The following is a 15,603-nucleotide window of genomic DNA, read 5'->3' on the forward strand; positions in this document are numbered from 1 at the left end:
TTACAGAGTCACTTTCCAGCTGTGATCCTGTTCCTATCCAAACACAGAGCCGAAGCTTTTCAGAAATCCGACAACTCTGGAAAAGTTGAGCACTGGAGTCTAGCACAGATGCTCATAGGCAACATTCATAATTGCATCAATTTAAATTTTTCAATGAGGTGAAACCATTCAAGGGGAAGCAGGAAATCAGAGAGTTACAGGGCACAAATGGCCAGCCTCAGCAAAGATAGTCCAATTATTAGCATACGTGTATAACTTAATAAGCTTTCAATATTGACTCCTTTGAGTTAGAAGTCACATCTGTACATACAGCTGTACACACAGTCAACTAAACAAAGAAACCCGCAAAATCAGCAGAAATGGCTGACACTTGGTGAGCACATGTTAGAGTTGCTGTTTGAAACTTCAAAGATTCAATTTCATCAAAAGAACAGATTCTGTCTTAATGTGCAGAAATCATTGCCTCATCAAAACGTTCCTCCTGGGGAAAAACAAAGTCAAACCTCAAGTTGACGCATATGGAAATTAGAGACACACAGAGTTTAATTCATTTCTGTTTGTATCATTGTAAAGAATCTACAAAAAAGCTAGACTGCTTCGGATCGTTACCAAGTAATTATAAGTACTATTTTGATTTATTCCAGAGTTAACTCCCGATAAATGACATTGAAACACAAATGAATGAATTACAAATATAGGTCAAAAGTCAACACACCATTGTACAATCATATTGCTTCTTCAATGGCACAATATTAGAGTCTGAGTTTGCATTTCGGTGTTGCAGAAGAAATGGACAGCAGGAGCTCCACATACACAGTTAGACACACACACACACTCGCACAAACACACTTGCACACACACACATACACAGCTTTAACTCGTTCATTTTCATTTATTTCCTCTTTGAGAATAATTCTAAAGATTGAGGGCCTTTTTAAAAAAATCATTTAAAAACTACTTTTAGTTTTTTTTTTTTATCAGACCAGCCACATTCCTGTGTCCAGCTGAGAACTGTCAGACTCTGCATCAGACCCCCTCCACACACACTCCCACAGATACACACACAAATATACAGACAGTCCTGCTAGAGTTTGTTCCTTGCAGCTGTGAGTTCACATTCTCACACTCGCACTCACCAAACCGTCCTTTTAAAACTAAACTTCGCTCGATGGCTGAGTTATCCTCCGAGTTAAAGTCAAGATGTAATACAAGTGTGAGACTTGAATGTGACAGAAGGTCACTGCAGAGTGAACAGGTGATTCACTCCAACAATGCTTGATAATATACAGAATGTATATTTATATTTTTTAACACTGACAGAAATAATATATTTTCTTGCATCCATTAGGAGGTTTTTATCAATGCGAGTGCTCCTCTACACACAAAAACTACTGGAGTACTCATGAATACTTTCACAGAAGATTCATGAACACCTAATAAAGATGCCAGAACCAGCATGTAAAGTTACTGCACTGTTCTTCCTTTGCCACTGTTTTCACATTATGATCAGACATTCACTTCAGTCAACATCTTTGGCCACCTTTATTCCACTCAAATTGGCCTCATTGTCCTGTTACTCTCCAAGCAGTCCCTCTCCTCTCCTGAACAATAAGAACACATGCGTTTGCAGCTCCTGACCTTAACCTGAGGGGACAAGGCACGATATGTATCGTCTGAGTTACTGTTGCTATATGACAACTTCAAAACCAACAAAATGTTTTATTCTCTGAGTGTGACTCCCTGACCCTATGGCTTCATAAGACTGTAAAAGAAGACTGTGAAACATGTAGATTGTTAAATGGATAATTAAAAGGTTTATTTATGGAATTCACATTTTTTTAAACAGCTGCAAACAGCTTCTGCCAAACACATCTCAATCTTCAGAAAACATTGCATGTATTGGGAACTATCTTTTGCTTTAGTTTATTACACATTTGGTGTCTAAATGAGCATTAGTGGCATCAGAAGTGTGTTTCTTGACTCAACACACTCATTAACTGCAGCGCCTAAGTTCATTATAATGAGGTACAATGTCATTGAGTAAGACCTTCTGGCTCATTTATGTGTTTTTATCGTTTTTGGACAACTCTGGATGTCTCTGGCAGAGAGGAATACACAGTATCGGGACTTGGCTGTAAAGATATCACAATTAATTATATACTAGCACTTAGTCTGACCAGAGCAAACACATGGTTTTAACCTTTGGTGTTAAACTAAGTCTTAACCCTAAAATAAGTGGTCGCCATCTCACTTTCACCCATCTGATGTTTCATTCAGTATAACCAAATTAGAAATGTATTAGACCACACGAGCACAGACAGCAGGATGAGGACTCTAGGAGAGTTTACAGACACGATGGTCAGCCAGCAGAGTATAGGGAATTCATTACCAAGCACAATATTCTATAGCCTATTGATATAAATACAATACTCGCTCTCTCTTCACACAAGCCCCCCACACACAAACACATCACACCTCATCTCATAGGCTGCCTGAGGGTGATGGAGGATGGATAACTTGGCTGGAGGAATAATAAAAACTATAAGCATGAGACAGATAGCCCAGCTAGGTATTTCCAGCACAAACACTGGTCCCATTATGTTGCAGGGCAAAACTATGTGTAAAATAACAATAATATAAAATAATTTCCCACTCATGAGCTGTACCCTAGCTCTACTACAAAGTAGTACAAGTAATTACACGTTTGTTACACATAACTGAAAACGTAAATTTGAGACTTTATTTGAAAAATGGTCACTTGTCTTCCTGAACAACCTTTCAATAGTTCCAAAAATCACTAATCAATCAAAAGTTATTCATTTGTTTTTGTAACAATTATCAAGCATTCTGTGACCTTTCCTTATCTAGAGGTGCATTACCAAATAAACATAACTTACTTCATACTGTAACTCCTGTTGTTAATATGGAGGATATTTTTTTTTCTTGTTCGAAGAAAGCAAACTTTTTACGTTTAAAAAAAGGTTGAATTGTTATTAAAGAGAGTATGTCGTCCCTTTTCAGGTGTTGAAAAAAAGACGACACAAAAACAGAGGGAAGCCCATCGGTGTTGTCAGCAAACATTTGCTCATCATTTTTGAGTATTTAAAACCAAAGACAAATGCTGTTGATTTTCTGCTGAGGTCAGTGTGGAAACCATTGAAAAGAACAAAAGTAGGCAAAACATCTAAATATATATAAACAAAACTAATGATTCACAGACACACAGAAGCACAACTGGAACTCAGCATGGTTCTTGCACAGTGCCTGCAATGAGACGTTTGGGGATGCCAGACATTAATTTTGGCCACTACTCTGTGCCAGTTGGCCTTATAGCAGTGTGCATCAGGAGGGAGTTAGTGCAGTGAGGTAATATGATGAATGTGACGTATCCACAGCAGAGGTTTGTTTAGTAAGCAAAAAATAAAGCAGAACTTGGCACAGCACATGAGAGGTACAGTAGATCATTATCTTTGTGGGGAGAAATGTCTCAGACAGTCAGACAGTGGTAGAGCTTGTCAGCTGTTTTACATCTGTAATGTACTTGACCTCTTTATTCAAGTCATACATCACAGAGGTTAGTTCAGGCAATTTTAGAGATACTAAAAATATATGTACACGTCATAATAAGTGATACTTACTGTACAAAATATGGAAGTTTAACTCTGATATATAAGCCATTCTTTGGAGCTTCTTTAATGTTAATAGAGCATGTTTCCAACTATCTATAAATCCAGAAAGTCCAAAGAAACAATTACTTCACTCTTCTGTTTGATCTAAAACGAGTGATACATGATCTTGAAACAACATGTTTGCCATGCTCGAGATAAGAAAGGCAATAACCTGCAAAGTCTAAAATCAAATAGCTGTTATACTTTACAAATGCAGAAACATCAACAGGATATTATATTTTGGTAAAGCAGTAGTGGTTAAATAACACAAGCTCCTTACCACTTCTCTCCTCCAGCAGCCACGTGCTGCTGAACAGTGTATCCAAACTGGGCTTGTTTGGGACCTTTGATGATTCTGTGTCTCTTGGTGTCGATATTGAAACAGTCGACGAATCCTTGAAATGAAAAAAAAAAAAAACGTTTTTCATTAGCAGTGAAGAAAGAACAGCCTACACTCTACAACTTGGGTATTCTTTATACAGACAATCTGGTAGCGTCTCAGCAGTTTTATTGGTGTCTTTACTGGAGGAAACATTTACATCTACACTAATTATACCTCAGCATCTGCTCTAAGAGCAATAAACAGTCGCAAACTACTCATCCTTACTCATTCCTGAAATAACAATTATCTTGTCTCGTGCGTGTTTATCATCCTGCAGCAGTCTAAACGCAGACTTCCTTCATAGTGAAACAAATAATCGTCTAACTTGTAAAGCGCTGCCGATCTGTCTATCACATTTGAATGACGGTCTTTCATCAGACATTTAAAAACCTAGAGGAGTTTTTGTTACTGTCAACATGACCACTATCACGACAAATGTTTCCACACGAAGTCGCTCCACTAGTCTGGCAAACTTCATGACCACATAGAGCGTAACAGACGGAAAGCAAAAATGTCAAATATGCTTTATATAAGAATTTTCAAAAATTAGGTAATAATTAGACAACTAAATACAAAACATGTTAAGTATAAACAGCCACTAATTTGACCTTTAAATAGTTAAATGCAAGCAGCACCACTGCTAAGGCCAAAGTGTTTTCCTTATAGGCCAGTTTCAAACACTTCAAATACTGGAAACGCTGTTTTAAGTCAACTCACCAGTTGCACATTTGCTTGTGAGGCGCCTCTGACACCAGAGGTCATTTCTGATTAACCCCTGAACTCTTTACATGTTATCTTTATGACGCCATGACTTCAGGAAAATGTCATCAGACCTACTTTCAACACTTGACATAACAAACATTGTACTACATGATTTACACAAACTCTTTTCCATTAATCTGCATTGAGATTACCGTATCAAACAGTATCATATCCCAACATATTCCTATCATACATCGAATCATACTTTGGTTTGATATGGTGGCAACAATATATAGAGAAAGTGAAAATCACCACAGAAAAGACAAAACTGCAACAATAGCGTGTAAAGACACTCAATTAGGGGTTTGTTATGGATATTGCAGTTAAAAGACGCTGAAGTGTAACCTGACATGTAATATGAGGGTAAGAAATAAAGCTTCCTGATCAAAGGGAATCTGTTTTCTCAATTGTGTACTCAAACTTCTCTCACATCTTCAGACAGCTTCCAATGTGACTGAAAGGAGCAGTGAAAGTCTGTTTTTAATTAAAATGCCATCGCAGGAGGTATTTTCCAGCTTGTGCACGTCACCAAGTTACCCTTCGTGCCTAATTGATGGTGACAGCATCATTTGGCTTTTGCATTTCCATCAAAACATGCAAATTTGGGAAAGGACATAGAGGTGATGAGGTTTCAGTTTGGCAGATGAGAAGAGGAAAGAACTACCACTTTTACTTCCTCTCTATCCATCTCTCCACTCATCTGTCGTCTGCTTAATCTCCTTCTGATGTCTGTTTCTCCAGAAGCAAGACACATTAAGTTTGTCTGTTGATGCAGAAAGTGTTGCTTCAATTTTTTTTACCATAAGGTCATGGATAATGTTAATCATCACTATAGAGTTCATTTATATTACAAATCTTAAAACATGCAGAGAAAGATAGGAAGCTATAAAACTAGACAAAGTTTCAAAAGATGTTGCAGTTCCAGGAACATTAATCAGATTTTGTGCTGAATGAGACTGATTTGCTTTGAAGGAATTCAAGATTGTTGCAACAACATAATGTGTTTTCTCACAATTAGATCTGCACTGCTGAGATGAGAGAAAAACAACTCTGCTCTCCAACACAGCAAACTCCATTTACTCCTATGTCTGTGGCCCTTGTCAACACACACACACACACACACACACACACACACACACACACTGACACACATTGTTGGGGCTAATCCCTTGCTCTCAAGTTGAAGGACTAAATGACCCCTCACAGCTCCCAGCATGCCTGTGAGTATAAGTTAAGCTAAGTGAGCCTCTTTTCCCTGCAAAGGGGAAAGTTGGTGAAATGTAAACAACATGGTAAAGGAATGCTCAACAATGTTGGAAAACAGGTTAAATTGTTAAATCCAAATTAAGCCATAACAAATGACAGCTGAGGTCAAAGTCAAGCTAGAAGTACTGAAGGTTCACTGAAAACTCTTTCTAAAATTAAATCAAATGATTGTGCAGGTGTAATGTTATACAAATAGATTAAAAATAAAAGCTCCAAAGTTCCATTGCTTACGGTTATGTATCTGAACTGTGAATGTTATCGACCAGATATTGTTACCCAAGGGTTGTAATGTTAGTAAAACATCTGGTTCCAATTCAATCCCAATGATACTCGTCTTTATTGCCAAGATAAATGGAAGTTGCCCACATTACGTAACTGTCTTCTTGTTGTCAAGGACTTTATATATCCCAAAGCAAACCAGAAGTGGCAGGAAAATGAGGAATTAGGAAAACTTGAGTGGTTTCAATATTTCTATGAGGTTATTACTGGAGGTTATAGATTTTCTTAAGTTATTGATTCTTATGTTTGTCAATATTATTAATATTATTTATCAGGTTTGCACTCCACCCCACTGAAACAGCTCAGTCAGGGTCACAAAAAACCTGTTGATGCTGACTGATATGATGATTGATCTAGGTCGACCAAGAAACCGTCTACATTTAATAAATAGAATCTCTCTCTCCACCATCTGGAAATCTCCAACTCTGCACTAAGCGGGTTCAATTCCTTTCTCTCTTGAAGATCAGAGCATGTTGCAGAATCAAAGTGCCGCACACACACAGGGTTCGTCAAGGATCAGCCTGACCCTTGTCACATTCCTCATCTAAGTCATCAGCCTGTCAGGAATATCATTCAATTGCTACGTTGATGACATTCAACGATGCCTGAACACTGGACTGACCCTGTCTGCAGCCATGCCATCAGCATCTACACAAACAACCTGCCTGGATGTGATGAATGTGTGGATGAACTCTAGAATCTCTAATATGCACAAAACAGTCCTGCTAAAAGCCGTATGAGTCCATGAAAATATCAAACACATCACATCCGTCATTTATTCACTATAATGGATTCCCCTTCCCTGAGTACAATAGCTTCCTGGCAATGCCACTTCTATAGGTGCATTAGGGCGTTTGGATCCTTATTCATTTTTCTGCCACACAAATTCCTTGTATTTTTACTCTGAACAAAAGCTTACACGTGATTATAGTAACACCAATGAAGAATGCAGGAGCTTTTATCTGATTTGCACAATTCTCCTCAGGGAACTCTTGGATCATCATCACTTAAATAGTTAGTTACACTCTGTTCAAGGTAAACAAACCTGTTCTTCAATCAAGCATCTGGTTCTCCAACTTTGGTTCCCTCCAGCTGAAGGTCAGCAGTGTCCCAAGGTCCAGACAACACAACAAGTAATCATACACTACACTGTTAGAAAGTTTGAGAGGGATGCCATGATAACATGGCTCAATAATAACTGTATTATGACAAAAGTGGTGACGTCACGTTTTACAGCATGTTTGACTGTTCAAAAAATATTTGAAAAGTGTCTATATTTTAAAGCACTCTACTGCTTAACATGGAGTGCAGCTGCAACTCCACTATGCTTAGAGTTTGTTTCACATATAAGACATGTATTATGTTTTTGTGTGCAGTTGTTTAAACTGTGAAATACAGAGGAGCGGTGACAATTCAAGCAGCTGTTCATGTGACGCAGAGCGGTCCCTCCACAGATATGTGAAGTTGTCTGCATTCCTTTAAGATACTGAATATTTATGAGTGTTAATGGGTTGTCTAAGCAAATCACAAACTAAATATGTTCTCTTGGTGCTCTTCAGCAAGTATCGCAAATCTTTGAGGCTGCTGGACTGCAGGCGCTGCGATAAGGATCACAGCCACAATTTTAACCACAGGAAATGATGTGAGTGGAGTGACAGCCACAGAGCGAATAAGCCATTCAATTCATTTTTCATTGCTGCCTGTGACCAAAGTAATCACACCTGGATTGCAACAACTATAGATCACTTGTTCTGGTTCCTGAAAACCTCAGTTAAAATAAATGGCCATTTCTGCCCTGCAGACCCTCCATGTAAATATTGACACATTCTCAGTGTTGCTCATTTCCTGTTATATGAATGGTTCACATGTTTAGGTGGTGTTTGATGCTGAACTCCAAACATCCTCCTTCAGATTGTGTTTATCTAAGGACATAAAAAGGGTGATTGAAAATAGATTGTTTGGAACAGAAAGGTGTATGAAAAATAAATGAAATAAGCAGGTAACTATTTGACATCATAAATCATTTCACGCATGCAGGACAGAGGGCTGTTTCTCTCTAAACTCTCACCATCATTGTTCAAATGAGGCACATAAACGCTAAATGTCTGGTAACTAACTTAAAGCTGGGATTGAAAATAAATTTTCCTTGATGCAATCTCACATTGGCTGGTGTCTGACCAAGATGTGAATGAAAGCTGAGACAGGGACAGGAAAAAGTTTTAGTGTGAAAGCATGAGAAAGACGGCAATCCAATTTCCATTTCGTGCAACTAATGCGGCACAGCGATTTAATATTCCGAGTAATATCAGCTGCTTCTAACGCAAAGTCAGAGTCTTGCTGGGCTTCCTGTGTACCGTCGATCGTGCCCAGATAAATAAACCTCAGGCCGGTGGCTGCCGGTGCGACCCACATCAGTCCGCGTTTGCCTTTGGCTCAATACCAAGCTGCAGGAGCTCCACCGCAGACCTACTGACACAGAGCAGCCATGCCGGTGAGATGTGCAAACTGCTGGCTCAACCTCATATCGGACTGACACGAGTCCTTTTATAACTAAAAACAGGGTAATGGTATTATTAAACAATAAATATATATAAATATATTGTGTGTTCTTTTTTACAGTTTGGAATCAGTCCTGGTGTTTATGTGAACTTATAGACACCTTGTTATGTACCTCACAGGTGTTGTACAACGCAGAGGAGTTTAACAAATATGAAAAGAGCAAATCAATCAAAAGCAACAGAATTATTGTTTTTCCATTGATCCATTCTTTGTTTCCATTACAATGATTTTCTCTGGAAGGATACTTCACAGTTGTCAATATACTATGAAACATTTTGGCACCTTATAACCCGATTACCCCACGCCAACAAAAATATTCTGAGAAGCATGGGGTCTCTAAAACCAGATGTTCCCAACACACAGCAGCCAACTGGGCACTAGTTAACAAGCTGTGAACCCCCTGAGACGACATCAGGCGCTACAGAGACTCAAACTGTTTCTTGGACAGCATGACCTCAAGACTTTTGTGCAGAGTAACTGATTGGTAAGTTTGTTCAAACAGAAATAACAAGATGTGGATTTAATCAGCGCCTCGAACAGGCCAGTGTAAAATGAACTGCCCCCAACAATAAAACCTCACCAGCCTGTAACTATAAATCATGTAAAACAATACCACTTATGGAGTATAAGATCTGACCCTAATAAATGTTGGTTTTATTCATTCTGTTGATGAGACTTTTTTTTTTTTTTTTTTAGCTTTTTAACAGACAGGATTCATTTTTTCATTATAGTGTCTGGACAAAGAAAGATTTAATGGGTAGTGAGCACAGCAAGAGGGAATTCCTGATTAGGACCCAACCAAACTATTATCATCTGATAATTAGACCAAATTCAATCAATCAACAAAAAAAAATCAACAGAGATGTTCATGTGAAAAGTAACCTTTCTCAACAGGACCGTTAGTAGAGGTCCAATATAATAGCTGCTTACTGTCCTCAGGGGGTTATTAACTTGTTAAAGTGCTTCTTTTAAATGCTATACATTGTTTTACTTTTTGACTAAGAAATTGCTTGACTGTCATCTGTTGCTAAATGACGAGTGGTTTCTTTTAGAGTAGATGGACTGCATATGGTACTTTGACTTTTCTGTCTTCTGACCACGCAAAGCACTTTTGACCGATCCACCTATCCACACAAACATTCATACACTGATTGTATGAATGTGAGGCTGATATGTAAAGTCATTTATTTAAACCACTCATTCATACCTCGCTGGCTAGCATATTCAGAGGTGTACTCTGTACACCCTGCGGGTCAGAGTAGTGTCTAGTTCATTGATAGGAAAGGATACGTTGGGAGACATTTTCAAAGAACCAGAACCACTCTATTGGGATGAAGATCATGGGGTTGTTGTAGGGTGAGTAATACAAGATCAAAAATCTTTTTTTCCCCATTTCCTGTATCCTTGTGAAAGTGAACCTTGGTTTCTTTAGCCATAACCATCTGTGGAACCTAAACAAAGATGTTTGTGTAACCTTAACCAAGCCATTTCTGAATCCCAAACTATGATCTTTCCCTAACCCTAATAAATGGCTTCTGTAAGCAAACTATATAAACCTTAACAGAAGTGTTTCCAATACACATCAAATCAGAAAACACTCATACGTGTCATTCTGGAGGGCAGGGAAAACTTAGTTTTTTTTAAAGAATTGAGTCATTACATTTTGAAGGGAAAGCTCTGAACAAACTCTAAACAACACATTTTGGGATGAGCTGTAACGGACCAACTTTTTTTCTGCCAGCTTCTAGTCAAATTTCCGTGTGACGTGGGGTATGTGGCGATGTGTGAATGCAGCAGGTGAAAGTAAGGAAAATTCACCACAAATAATAATGGAACCGTTGCTAACACTATGTCATGTATGTAATAAAGCAGCTTGCTGTATTGCTGTGAAAATTTCCAATAGCATCAATTTAAATGTCAGAATATATAACATCAGACTCTACTTCACCTGCCTGCCCCCCATTGGCTTTGATATTATATGTCAGTGATTTATATGGGTTTTCATTATAATTTCTACTACACATTTAACCTTCTATTTCATTGTGGGAACATATCTCAACAGCTTGTTCATCTCTGTGTAAAGTGAAACATTTAAATTCTTTTCAAAGAAGGAAATTCACACAAAAAATCCTGTGAGAAAAAAAGCTTGGGTTTACATACCCTGCTAGAGACCTGATAAATGAAAGCAAAAGGGACATTGCCATATGTAGGAAATGTAGGTTAAATTTTGAGTTTGTTGTATGTCACACTGTTGAGTCTTCGAGCCAAATGGCAACTGTCCAACTATTTCTAAACGTATGACAAACCCGTCTCAGTGTTGTCTGGATGGGGTCATTAACATCCCATGAGTTTACACACAGCAGACTACAATTCAGTCGCTCCTGACTGCCAAAACAACTCTCACCACAGCCAGCACCGAGTCTTTCTCCGCAGACTCTGAGACTTCAAGGTCAGTATCACTCTCACTTTGGCTTCAGTCCCATACTTGGTTCCAACAAATTCCAAAATCAAAATAAATATTTACAAATAACATTTCCTCTCTCTAACTCTTCTGGGTTTTTTTGAGTATTTACCAACTGTCTAATTACTTTTATTTAAAAGCTTTAAAACAGCACTTATTTTATAGAAATGATTGCAAACACACATGCATTCAAACTATGTGGTCATAGTTCACCGTTTATTGAGCTTAAACCCACAAATTCCCATGATGACACTGCATCAGTTAATTCTACAGTGTATAGTGGCAAAGCAATTTATCCATTTAGCTATACTTTTAGTTTGGGCAAATACATAATGTAAGCCACTCATAGACAATGACTTGCTTTGGTTCCTTTAATTCCCTTTTATGTGTTTCTTCTTTTAGTCCTGTGTGTGGACGTGTTGCTGCTTATGTCATTTCACTGGTAATTGACCAGGATTTTGGCTGAGTACCAGCAAATCTTCAGCTGCTGGAGACTTTACAGTGAAAAGATAGAATGAACTTCCAGTTGAAAGAAAGTGAGCCTGCATACATTGAGACACAGGGCACCTCTGTAGACCTGCAGGGGACAACAACTCCCTCAGTAAAGCCACTGAGCTCTCTCTTCCTGCCTTTGACCCGTGATAGGTTAAGATGTCAAGTTATGATGGAACTTAAAAAGGCAACCATTCATTTACCAAAGATAGTCAGAGATGTATTTTCTTTTTAGATAAAGAATATACTGTATGTGCACATCCAGATTATAAAGTTGGAAATAACCTCTTGAGAAAAAAATCTGAAGTTCCTACTGTAGCGTTTTTAAATCCTTTAAAAGCAACAGTGTCAAAGTTTCCAGTTGCTGTTGGAACTATTCAAAGTATAACTAACAATTATAGAGTCATTATTATACTGGAGAGCTACATGGCAAGAGAAACAAGGTCAAATCAAAATAGCAGCAAAACTCAAGCAGGGCTGTGTACACTACAGACACTTTAACAAATATAACACATGCAAACACCTTTCACTCACCTAACTGCTGGCTGAAGATACAGAGCAGAAGGAAGCAGTAGTACTCCATGTGTTGGCCGGTGCAAGCGTGTGCGTGTTTTTGTATGTGTGTGTGTGTGTGTGTGTGTGTGTGTGTGTGTGTGATGACTGCCGTGAGAGTGTATGTGGTGGGCTGAGGCAAAGAGACCCAGTGGCAGGCACAGTTAAAGATCCCACTCTGATTGACTCTAAGTCAAAGTTAAAGTGCTGCCTATATTTGAGGGATGTAGGAGGAGACTGTAGAAGCAGAAGAAGAAGAAGAAGAAGGAGGAGGAGGTCCAATCTGACACAGTAGGCTGGAATACTCAGACTCTCTCACACACTCATTTAACTCAGTTTGACCGGCAAATACTCGTAGATGGCTAAAGTAAGTAAGTAAATAAGTATTTAAGTAGAGTATTTAAAATAAAAAAGTGCATTTTAAGAGAATTGCGATTTAGTCAAATCAAACATGAAATAGATATAAAGTTAGAGCATAATTATAATATAATTTTCCAGTCAATTTCATTGGAAAATGTACTCAATTAATGCAATCAATTCCACAGGGCATTCTTTACCAAGACAGCTGACTTTGTAGTGAGATGTGCCAGCTGGGCCTACATGTACCAGGATGCATTGCTCTGTTGCATGTCCATAGCTAAATAACATTTCTGCAAAAACATGTTTGAAGCTAGTTTGAGATACAAAGAAATAGACATACATCATCTTCATCTCCAAATTGTCACAGATCATGGGTTGAAAAAACAAGGAGGAGGACCCAATTGCAGGAAAAACAAAAATGATTTATTTAAACTAAATAGACAAAGGCAAAAACAAAACTTACTGCCCAAAAACAAAAATCCAAAATGAGGAATAGGGAATATTCAAATAATCTGAGGAGACAGGGACCATGAGATAGGTTACCAAACACACACAATCAACTGACACAAAGGGGAAGAAACACAGAGACTAAATATCAAACACAGGTGAGACTCGTTACACAGGTGAGGACAATCAGGGCAATCAGACAGGCAGGAAACACACACAAGACCAGAAACACTGAGGATAACGACAAAGTAAAACCTGACACTGAAAACACAACCTAAACAAGATATTACAAAATAAAACAGAAAACAATATGACAGACAAGATAGAAGGACACAAGGATACAAAGTAACACACAGGAAAACACACTAGGGAAAAAAAAGAGAACTCAAATCAAAACTAACCCTAACTATCATGACACAAATGACAAAACTAAGAAGAAACAACACATTCGTAAGAAGCAACCTTAAAGAGGACTGCAGGTGTTTTCACACATCATTTTATGGAATTCATATGGAATATCTAATACATTTCCCTTTAATTATAGCTTGGCAGACAGCAAAGGCTGTCCAGAATGAAATGAAATACTTAGCCATCAACTGATAGGCATTGAAAGAAAAATGCATTCACAATCAGATGCAAAAAAGTGAATCTAAAGAAATTTAGTGAAGCGTCTTAAGACAGCCAAACTTTTTCTCATCACACAACCCAAGCCCCTCTTGTCAGACTCAAGCTATGCACAAGCGCTATCATCATGGCACAACCACAAACTAACCAGAGTATTAACAGTGGAACGTAAATGTAGGGTTTGTATGTTACCTCATACCCTCGCTGTCCAACCATCCAGTCTTAACTACAAAACGGATAATGATCCCACTTATGCAATAAGACACAGTTTATGTACATTAGTCCTCCCAAAATCCATTGTGGTTACCTGGTAGATCTCCAATTCAGTACTTAATCATTGCATGTCACATCAATGCAAATCGATAAAATAGATAACCTTACTGAAGTAAAATCTATCATTTAAAAATTACACTATCCTACAGGTTGAGCGAAAAGGAATTTTACTTTTTGCTCTACTTCAAGTAATGAATTAAGGAATTAAGGAGTTAGGGAGTAGGAATAAGTAACCTTAAAAAAGGTGTCCGGTAGATCCTTCCAAAAACTACAGTATCCTTACAATCCATTTGAGACTGTCAGACACCTGTGAAACTCATCAGGTTGTCCATAATGCGTTTGTCATATATCCTGATCTGATAACCATACTGTTAGCAACTGTCTGTCTAAAAATCTGTTGAACTGACAAATATGGATCTTTAGCTTCAGCAGACACTCCCTCGCTGTCAGCAACCACTGTCCCTTTTTCTAATCAACACAAAACAACCACAAATTATATAAATCAAGACTTCATTTGTGCTTTAACGAGGCTAACCACACTTTTAAAAACAAGAATCAAGTCTTGTTTATGTACTTAAAAGCTCATTGGGTTTATTTCTCTTTCATCACCTCGTCTTGGTAGACTGCTAGGCCTCTTGTTCTTTTAAAGGCAGGAAATTAAACCTGTGACTAACACTGCAGCCTAAAAATGTTCACATGCTGTAGACATAAATATCAGCGGGCAGGGCTCTAAATGAGTTACTGCACTCGGTGAGTGAAAGTAAGTGATACTCCTTGGACTGTTGAAAATTTCTGGTTTAGAAAAAGAGAGTTTGTCTTCAATACAGTTTTGCTTCCTGCTGACATTTTACAGTTTGAAAGCAAAAGCAAGACTACAGGGTTTACCACGACATCTAATGAGCATATTTATAGGCCAACTAACAAGACAATACAACATGGAGACCTTTAAATAGCGACATTCTTTGTCCATCAAACTTGTTTGGAATAAACATTCCCAAATTGGAGGGAAATAGAGAAGTCATAGAGGTTTTGGCAGTCATTACAACATTATAAAGTTCTCCATAAACATAAACGTTTCATGACAAGAATTGTTTCTTTCAGTATTGTGGGGACAAGCTCATAGTAAAAGAATCTCCCACTGTCAGCTTGCAAGACAAATGATAGATCGGAGAGGAACCTACAATTAAGATTAAGGTCTACTGCTGAATGGAGGCAGTGTGCCAGAGGGAGTCAGGCTCTTTTTCTAAGCATTTCAAGACCAGAGGGGGTGGTTGGCAAATTCCCCCAATGCCTTTTTGCTTAACCCAAATCGCTTTTCAACTTTTAGCGAACTGTCATTTAGTAGAGACAAGGTTTAAGGGGAGTAGATCTTAAAAGAGTGTGAAAAATTGGGTTTTGAAATCCTTTTTGTTTTCCCTCCATTAAAACACATAAGCCATATAGAGTTCCACTGCGATGCAGCCTGAAATCAATACTGA

At 38.1% G+C, this 15,603-nt stretch overlaps 3 protein-coding genes across 3 annotated transcripts in view; 1 reads left to right on the forward strand and 2 right to left on the reverse strand.

Moving 5' to 3' along the window:
• itga11a (integrin, alpha 11a) overlaps window positions 1-12,626 on the reverse strand; it is a 43,299-nt gene extending 30,673 nt beyond the window's left edge. The window contains exons 1-2 of the mRNA XM_079339403.1: window positions 12,404-12,626; window positions 3,949-4,063 (exon numbers count right to left, since the gene is read on the reverse strand). Of these exons, the coding sequence (XP_079195529.1) occupies window positions 3,949-4,063; window positions 12,404-12,452 (164 nt within the window). The 5' untranslated portion in view covers window positions 12,453-12,626. The remainder of the gene's footprint in view (window positions 1-3,948; window positions 4,064-12,403) is intronic.
• trip4 (thyroid hormone receptor interactor 4) overlaps window positions 1-15,603 on the reverse strand; it is a 301,289-nt gene that overhangs the window by 195,859 nt on the left and 89,827 nt on the right. The window lies entirely within an intron of this gene.
• Window positions 1-15,603, forward strand: part of LOC306821166 (calmodulin-like protein 4) — a 151,738-nt gene that overhangs the window by 98,364 nt on the left and 37,771 nt on the right. The window lies entirely within an intron of this gene.

This window comes from Symphodus melops, assembly GCF_947650265.1.
Source record: "Symphodus melops genome assembly, chromosome: 3".
Lineage (NCBI taxonomy): Eukaryota > Metazoa > Chordata > Actinopteri > Labriformes > Labridae > Symphodus > Symphodus melops.